Source organism: Sinocyclocheilus grahami, unplaced genomic scaffold, assembly GCF_001515645.1.
Source record: "Sinocyclocheilus grahami isolate Dianchi unplaced genomic scaffold, SAMN03320097.WGS_v1.1 scaffold1420.1, whole genome shotgun sequence".
NCBI classification, from domain to species: domain Eukaryota; kingdom Metazoa; phylum Chordata; class Actinopteri; order Cypriniformes; family Cyprinidae; genus Sinocyclocheilus; species Sinocyclocheilus grahami.
In genome coordinates, this window is record NW_015506599.1 from 518 (window position 1) to 9,864 (window position 9,347).

The 9,347-nt window shown below is 39.0% G+C and overlaps 1 protein-coding gene across 1 annotated transcript; it reads left to right on the forward strand.

Moving 5' to 3' along the window:
• The first annotated feature begins 203 nt into the window (after positions 1 to 203).
• Positions 204 to 4,361, forward strand: LOC107570134 (uncharacterized). Its single transcript, XM_016256334.1, has 2 exons — positions 204 to 324; positions 3,397 to 4,361. Exons 1-2 carry the CDS (start codon positions 247 to 249, stop codon positions 3,967 to 3,969), a joined length of 651 nt encoding a protein of 216 aa, XP_016111820.1. The 5' UTR covers positions 204 to 246; the 3' UTR covers positions 3,970 to 4,361.
• The last annotated feature ends 4,986 nt before the right edge of the window (positions 4,362 to 9,347 follow it).

Here is a 9,347-nt window from a genome sequence, read left to right on the forward strand (position 1 = left end):
GATTTAGTTTCCTGTGATGGCTAGGTTTAGGGGTAGGGTAAGGGGATAGAAATACAGTTTGTACAGTAAAAAAAATAAAACATTACACTTATGGAATGTCCCCATAATGATAGGAATACCTGCGTGCGTGCGTGCGTGCGTGCGTGCGTGCGTGCGTGAGGTATATGCAATAATCATGTATACCTGTCTTTTAGCTATGACTTGCCTCAGTATGGGAGTCGACGGAAGCTGATCTCTCCAACAGGGATGTATGATGAATATGGAGAGGTGATTATGGAAGATGATGGCAGCTACTACTACAGCCCACACGAATCCGAGGGAGAGGTATCAAATTGTATTTTTTATTTTTTTCTGTTTTCTTAGTTTAAACCAATACAACGTGCAGTATTTTTTTAATACGTTACGTTTATCCTACCTCTAGCTTAAGACCCTTACACATGACTCATGTCAGGGTTTTGGTGCTTTTGGCACCTTGACCTTCACTTGAAAAGCATTGCAAATAGCAAGGTAGAAAAAACTGAAGTGTGCACATTAAAAGTAGTGCAATCAAATGAAACATTTGAGCTTAGAACAGAAAAAAATCCTGCTGATTACTTTGCATCACTGCAGAAAGAAAAAAAGTCAAAAAGGTTTTTTTTTTTTTTGCTTTGAATGTTCTGATATGCTTTCAATGATGTTTCAATGTAAACAGAAAACACATAATCAGTCAGTAATGTCTAAAAGGTGGCCCTCACACAAGAGTACATTTTCTTCAGGGTGCAGGGTTGGGGTGATTTGGGGTCATTTTGCAGAACATGGGTAACCATCTAGAGCAGGGATGGGCAATTCCGGTCCTGGAGGGTTCAGGATTCTTTTCTACAGAGTTCTGCTGCATCCATAATTGGAAATTACAAGCGGGTGTGTTTGATTGTGGATGAAGCTAAACTCTGCAGGACAGCAGCCCTCCAAACCAGAATTGCCAATTCCTGGTTCATGGCATCCTTCCCTCCTCGATCATATTATGATTTTTGCTGGCACCAACCGTGACTTCACTTTGAAAGGTCAGCAGCCAGTCATGTTAAATGCATTTGCATTCAACGTGGTACTGGGGGTAATACTGTAACTTGACACTTCTCTCAGTGCAGTGGGGAATGCTAACATGGGTCATGTGAAGTCACAAAGATGATGGGTGATCTGAACTGTTGATTAAATATTCTGAATGATAAAATCCTGGACTAATATCAATGTAATAGGTTGCTAGGCAAGGCAGAAGGCCGGCTCCCCCTCCTGGCAAGGCTCCACCACGAAGGCCCCCTAGACAAGCTTTTGGAGACCAACCTCCAAGTCTTGAGCAACAGCTGCCTGGACTAGTTGAAGGCATCTCACACCCTTACGGCTCAAAGGCTGAACCTTCACTCAAAGCACCTATAAAACTTGGCCAAATGTTTGACAGAAGATCGAGCCCAGCTCCATTCCACCTTCCATGGAAGAACAATAGAATATTTCCAATTGCAGTTCCTGAGGAGAAAGGAGGAGGGACTGATGACCCCAAAGCAATCACAATGCAACATTCAAACAGTGTTGACAATGGCATGGTCATTGATGGCAACTATTTCCAGACTAAAGAAGCCATTCCTTCAGCAAAGACAAGACTTGGCAAAGTTTTGAGTCAGATGAACATCTTTAAAACATTGCAGACTCAGAAGAACTCTCTGAGCAGCGTTAGCGGTACTTTAGATCATAGGAGTAATGGAAGCATCCCGACCTCTTGGTCACTCAGCGAGTCAGAACGGAAATCACAGAGAATCCCTGGTGATAGTGTGGAAAGTGAGCAAGAAAGAGGTAGGAGCAGGGAAGACATCATTCAACAGTCTTACACTGGAAGTTCCATGTCATTCACACCTTCCCATCCATACAGACTCCAAGAAGGTGCGCATATGAGTAGTTTAGACTCTGATGATGATCAAGACCAGAGTCCTCTTGATTCAGACAGGGAGAGCCAAGCAAAAACTCAGCTAGATGACACTGAAATAGAGTCAAAGACAGAATCAGATTCAGACCAAGACGCAGAGACTGAAAAAGAAACAGAGACGGAACAAGAGTCAGACACTGAGAGAACATCGGGGACAGAGAACGAGTCAAGCTCGGAGGAAGATAGCAGTGGAAAAGAAAGTGTCAAATCGGAGGATAGAGGAACAGTATCATCTGTCAGATCTTCTCGGCCCAGACACAGCAGATCATCTTCAGAACTTGCAACTACATCCACACACATGAAAACATTAGAAGAGACCATCCTGAAAGAGGGTGAGGATGATAAGGAAGACAGAGGGCAGATGGAAGAAGGCCGAAGTAAGGATCCAAGGTCCTCTAGGTCTAAAAGCAGTAATTCTCTGGAGAGAAGACATGATTCAAACTTCCACAGCATGAGCAGATTCTCTATGATAAGCAGTAGTGTAGCAAAGGCTTTAGAGATCGACAAACTCTCCCCTATAGATGAGAATGAAGAAGGAGAAAAGACTCTAGAGAGAGGTGGTAGCCCGGGTGATAGTTCGAGCTCTTCAGATGGAGCAAGAAACCTTAAAGTAGACGAGGAGGATGAGGAGTCTAATTCAGACACAACTGAGACTGTCGGAGCCTCCTGAATTATATTCTGATATGTTCAGTAAGACTGGCCATTGCCTTTATTTCTTGTGTTGATCTTTTTATTGGCCTTTTGAATGCTTTCATCTGGTTGGAGTTCTTCTTTTTGTTTTCCTCTCTCTGAGCACAACTTGGCATTTCTCCTTAACCTTTGCTGAATAACATGCATGCTATTTCATCTGTAGTCTTACCTTTAGAGGTCACCCTTCAAAAGTTTAGGTCATCAATTAATGTTCAGATCAAAATTAGGTTAGTGTTTGGTGTTTTCTAAAAATCATGTAATCCAGTGACATTTGGTCCATGAGCACATTACTTTTAATGAGCTTATGAAGGGACATTAATTGTGTGTTGGTTGTTTTGCTTTTTAATGACGAGCAGTTGTGGTCCATGAGGGAATCTTCTGGGGAAGCTCATGTTTAAATTGAATATTCATTAAACCTGCTTTATTTATTCTGATTAAGTTATCTTGATAATTAACACTTTATAACAGTATTTCCGATAAGCAAAGCAATATTTATCATATATGAAAAATTGAACAAATCACGCAGTGCCGTCATACAAATAGCAATATAGGCCTAGATCTTTTTACATTATATGCATTTTTTATGCACGCTACTAAGAAACCAATTAAATCAACAGTTAATTTTATATCATTACTTGTGCATTTTTGAGAAGACTTTCCTCCTTGGACAGAACACCACTGTTGTGTGCTGTGTAAAAATAAAAAGTCTGTTATTCTTAAGCTGTCATTTTACACACCCATTTTCTTTTTTTCAGTATGGTAGAAAAAAGAGGATCAAGCTTATTGTAGACCGTGAATACGAGACCAGTTCAACTGGAGAAGAAAGTGCACCAGAATTGCACAGGAACCGCCTGTCTAATGTGAACAGCCACGGCAACATTAATGGGAGCGTATACTTGGCCCAGAATGGCTCAATAATCCGGACACGACGGGTTGCACACACCAACAACATCAAGCTCAACTCTCCAATACGACTGGGAAAGCACTTTAAGAAACTAGACAAACTTGCTGTCACACACGAAGAGCGAATTCCTTTAAACAGCCCCGTAATCACAGGCGCTTCAGTAGGTGAACAGAACCTCACAACCAGGCCCTCCAGTGGGTCCCTGGCCTCCAGCACTACAGGCCCAGAGAGTATAGCTTCAAAATCAAATGTGGCAAAAGGAGGGGGTGAAAGAACACAAAATGGGGATGAACAAGAGTCCACAGTGGACAATCAGGAGGTGAGAGACCCTTTAGGATCACATAGTGACCGCACCCAGTCAGATGAGGAGGAGCTCTGGATGGGGCCTTGGAATAACCTGCACATACCAATGACAAAACTGTGACTTCTGACATGCAGATGCTCTATTGTCTTAAAGAACTTGGGAGGAAAAACTGAATCTGCAGCATAAAATTATGAAATTGCACTTTCATTCAGTGTTACATTTGCTTTTTCGTGGCTCTAAACAATGAGCTTCTCAATGATTGTTGCATTCATAAGTACCTTATAAATCAAACACATGTTTCTGGCCCATTGATTGGTGCTCATCCTTTTATTGGGGGGGATTTGTTACAGATGTATTGTATGCGTTCAGAAATATTTTCCGTGCTTTTTATAGTTTAAAAGGCTGAATCAAATGCCTGCTGAAATGTATTTTTGGTAAATGGGTCATCAATGAAAATAATTGTGATGAATCTAATGTGTACATTTGCTTAATGCCATAGTCATTTGAATGGACTTGCACCAGAGTTGAAAGTGCAATATTTTTGTGCTTTTTTATACCAAGTTATATCAAAACAGAATTATTCAATATATGGACACATTCTGTTACAGATACTTGCCAAACTAAATTGAACAACTTTTGTTGCTGTTGTTTTATTTTTATGTGTTATATATATATATATATATCAATATATATATATTAGGGCTGGTAAGCGATTACAATTTTTAATCTAATTAATTACATGATGTGGCGATTAATTAATTGCAAATTAATTGCACATCAAATTTGGCTGAGAAATTACTCCCAAAGATAATTTAAAGTCATTGTTGTTGTGTAAAGCATCAAACAGACGTTACAAAAAGTAGCTTCAGCAAGAAATATTTAGTTTGATAAAATTGATTACATATACTCTTTTGGACCATGAGGGTGAGTAAATGTACCTCTTGCGGTACTTTAATGTCATACACCGATCGGTCTGTGCAGCGCCGCTTCAAATCCAACGCGCATATGGCCAATGGTTCAATGCGCCAAATGTTTCACCCAATTCGTTCAAAATGTGCATTAAGAAATGAAATGCCGCTGTGTGTTGCTCGGAGACGAACAGTTCTGCTTTGTCTTTATATTTTCGTTGGCAAAATTGAGCAAAACAGACATTGTGTCTAAAATAACACAATATTAACTTCTTATTTATTGAACTGTATATGATCGGTATCACATTTGCACTGGTGTGATAGCCTATTGCACTTATTGCTCGTGTGCTATTGCTTAACTATGTTGTAAATATGAGACAAATGCTCAACCGGGCATTTTTGCCCCATATTTTTAATTTTAGGGACATTCTAACTACGTTCTCTAGGCTCCATCACGCAGTGAGTTGTTGCCCTGCCTCATATTTGTCATCAAACAAGTCAACTGTATGAAATGTCAGATATAGGTCTGGGGCGGGGCAAGTGCGGTAATAATTTTAACGCGTTATTTTTATTTTCTTTAATCGAATTAACGCGTTAAATTACCTGCCCTTATATATATATATATATATGAGCAAGGCAAAAATCTCTCATTGTGCAGCCTTTGAATATTTGACTGTTTCAACAAGGCAGAGAAACGGGCACATCAAATAAACATTCCTGGTAAAAACAAAAATTAAAATTAAATTTTAATAAAAATATACTGAAAAGAGAAAACATCACTTTTACTCTTTGAAATTACACTATCAACATCTTTGGTTGAAACAACATTTCAAGTTACTATGAACATTTTTGATATTGTATGTGCACTGCTGTTCTATGTGGATGAATCTGATGGTGTAAACTTGTGTTGTCAATAATCTTCAATCAGAGCAGATCTGACTACCTACATCAAGAACACTGATAGTAAGAAGAAAGTATTACAAGACAATATTTCATATGAGCAAGTAGCGCATCTGCTGCCAAAATAGCCAGACCATATTACATGATATTTAAAATCTGGTTTGATGTACTATAGCAGCATAATCCTCTATAATGGAAAACTAGAACTGAAAAATCGTCCATGTGTCTATGATAAAACTCTGATAAGAATGAACCAATACCCAAAGTCAGTTCACTTGCTGGTCATCTTGGCAAAATTACACACTTAATCTTTAATGGCAGAAGTAGAGTAAGGCTTGACTACATCTATATTGATTCAATCCAACTGCATGAAGGCATTTTAGTAGTCAGGATATTACATAAACATTGGATTTGCACATCTGCCAAACTACATTTTAGTGTTGTTCTTGTGCCGGGCTGGTCAGACCGTTCAAACAAACAGATTGTGTTTTTGTTTAGTGCTGCTAGCTAGGGGCACAGAAATTGCACACTTCACCTTTAAAAGGCAGAAGCAGAGAAACACCAAAACTTGAATGCACAGGGGTCACGAGAGAGAGAGGGAGAAAAAAGGCTGTGGTCGAAATGCCATACTATCATACTACTCTTACTATTTCTGCAGTATCCAGTATGTATGCTGTGCGTAGTATGCACATTTTCTGTATGCATGTAATACCCTGATGACCTACTATATTTGCCAGAATCTGCTAAATATAACTCAAGTACACTGAAATCAGTACAGAAGCTGTTCGGCTTAGTAATTTTAAATAATTGTCCTTGATTCAAGAAACATGTCCGTTCCTCTCAGTCTCAATTAAGCTGGCACCCTTACTTAACTGAAAACTCATCAGCCTAAAACTTATGAATAGATATGCGTTTTCTTTCTCTTCCATTACACAGCCCTTGGGGGACACACTAACCTCTGAATCACAGTATTAAAAATGCCAGGAGCAAGAAAAAACACGATTATCTTGGGCTTGGCAAAGTAATTACACTTTAAACGATTAACCCAGCACATGCTAATAACGTCCTGAGCTCTTTGATCTCCAGATCATGATACCAGCAGTGCATTATTTCAAACAAACATCCAAAAAGTAAATAAAGTCAATAATTACAAGCTAGCATGTATGTTATTAAGGGTACCTGCCCACGCGTCACAGATATTTAAAATTCTATAATTAACCGTCAGATCGGAGACAGAGAGAGCGTTTCAACGTATTAAACTGCACATCCTGGAGCCAATGTAAAGTGTCAGGGTGTGTGAGCATGCCTTTAAAAAGGACTAAATACATAAACACGCACACTTTTTTACCTTCACTCCACTTGCCGCCATCCAAGAGCTCCCAGCCAGCCAGTTTGGCCTCAGTCAGTGGTTGATGGGTTTGTGGCCATGTTTTAAATGCACTGAATATGGAGAATACATCTGATGTGCTCAGTGTCAAGCTGAAGATCGTGTTGATTGCGCTAATTAAGTCTTGATGCCTTTGTTGTCTGAAAGACCGTGCTTTTGTTTTCGTTGGACATGAGCGACAGGCGTATATTGTGGCCCGAAGGCCTAGCGTAGCGTAGCAGCCTACTTCATGAAACCTGCAATGTGAAACCAGACATAGCAACTATTTTTGTGAACTGTGTATATTTGGAGCCATTTTTTTTTGGCTAGTTTTTGGTTTCTTTAACTATATGCTAAGTGTTCCTCTTCCTGTGTAATTTCTATCCATACAGAGCAAGTTAGTATTTGAAAGATGTTTGTGATCATCCTGACAAAAAAAAAAAGAAAAGAATCACACACGCTGCTGCACTTGCGAACATGCCGCATACTCTCGGAGAGGAAAAAAATGGATGGCATCCCACCCAAGCATTTTATTATTTCTGAAAGGCAGGGCATATAGAAAAATATAAGTTTGGCAGTCTGACTCTCGTAATGAAGGGGTTGATCAGGCACGTCTCCAGTGCAGACATTTGAAGATATGCCTTGGCCATCGTGCCACCGAAACCAGTAATATAGCATGTCACAGGAATATAGAAAAGAGTAGTATGGTCCTTCATTTGCCGTCATGCGTGCTGTTTGTACCTGCACGCTTGTCAGAACTCCCGCTGTGTGTCACATTTGTTGACATTCCATAAACAAACCCATACTTGCTGTCAACAGCCGAAACATTGTCCTCAGTTGTTTTTATTTTTATTATTATTTGTTTAATCCACCTTATTTTTCCCATAAGTGTATCTGGTTTCAAATGCCATTCGCTTCCAGCTATTTTTAGCTGTGCAAAACAGCTCGTTTTGCTGCTGGATATTGCAAACTGGTGTGTCTTACCATATTATGTTAATGTATTATCTTAATTATGAACACATTGGTTTGTAGTGCAGTAACAGTTTTACCGTTTACTGTACATTGCTATTCTTCTCGTTATTTTCCTACAGCAGCTAATGAACCGGAAATCTCGCACATTCACAGAAAACAGTTAAGGCTAGATGGTGTACAGATTTGTCTACTGGACATGCGAACATTAATAATAATCATCAGCGTAATTTTTGTCACAACAATAATTACTATTTTTGCATTATTGTAAGGGGTAGGTTTAGGGTTGGGGTAGGTGTAGACGTTAATAAAACACTATTTAATAAGTAGAACACTTAATTTATTGTTAGCTTCCTGTTTTATCCCCTCTAGCCACAACAAAAGAAAACGGCTTACTTCCGCATTGAAAAATAAGGTGTATAGGTGTACTTTTTACGTAACATTTCATTTTGTTTGTACTTTTAAAATGGTACAAATGTAAAAAAATTTTTGTCTTCTTTTTTTTGTTTTATTTTTCATCAAGTTTACTCACATTTTGAAAAACTGATTAAAAGTTTTTTAAATTGTAACTGGGGGGGGGGGGCTTATAAGTATCTGCATAGCCAACAACTTTTTTTAATATATATACTGCTTTAAAAATAGTTTATAATATAATATAAGCCAAACCTTGGGATCATATGATCAATTTATATGATCTAATCTTTAACTAATATTTATATTAGAAATGGTGTTGCATTTATATTAGTTATGGGTTCTTCTTAATGAACAATGGACTTAGGATGAACTGGATGTTGTATTTTGTTGCAGGAGGCCACGTTTGTAGGTTTAAGTTTGTTTGACATAAAAAAACTGTTATTTATTTCAGTCTCTGAAATAAAAACCTGGGACTCATAGATTAAACATGCTTATTACACAGTGCATACAATTTTGTAGATGCACTTTAAATGCACCAATTCATCATGCAGCCTGTTTGTGTTTTATTATGATTCATTTTGGCTGAGTAGAGCTGACGGGGCCAAATTTCACAGAAATGACATGAGTGTGTGTTTATGCCTGTTTTCTGTTACTTATGGTTTTATCGTAGTACAAAAGCTGCAAATCTAATTCCTGGAGTGACGCCCCATCCCTCTAGTGTGCTTTAAATGTGCTTTAGCTACTGGGTGTTCTCTGCAATGAATCAGCCATGGAGCTCGACCCAGCGGTGCTTGGCCAGCGGCCTGCGGGTATTAATGTGCGCTGCGGCATCAGCGGGGCCTCTAGTTAAAGAGAAATGAGATGAGAGGAGTTAGGAGCTCTGGACAAGCGCCTGCTGGACTGAGGTTAAACGCAGATCTTGAAATGAGAATTTGACTATC

Bases quoted from the DNA above. Each gene is read 5' to 3' on its own strand.
- LOC107570134 (XM_016256334.1), top strand. From the start codon at position 247: ATGTATGATGAATATGGAGAGGTGATTATGGAAGATGATGGCAGCTAC. The intron at 325-3,396 runs GTATCAAATTGT...TCTTTTTTTCAG, and splicing joins CACACGAATCCGAGGGAGAG to TATGGTAGAAAAAAGAGGAT.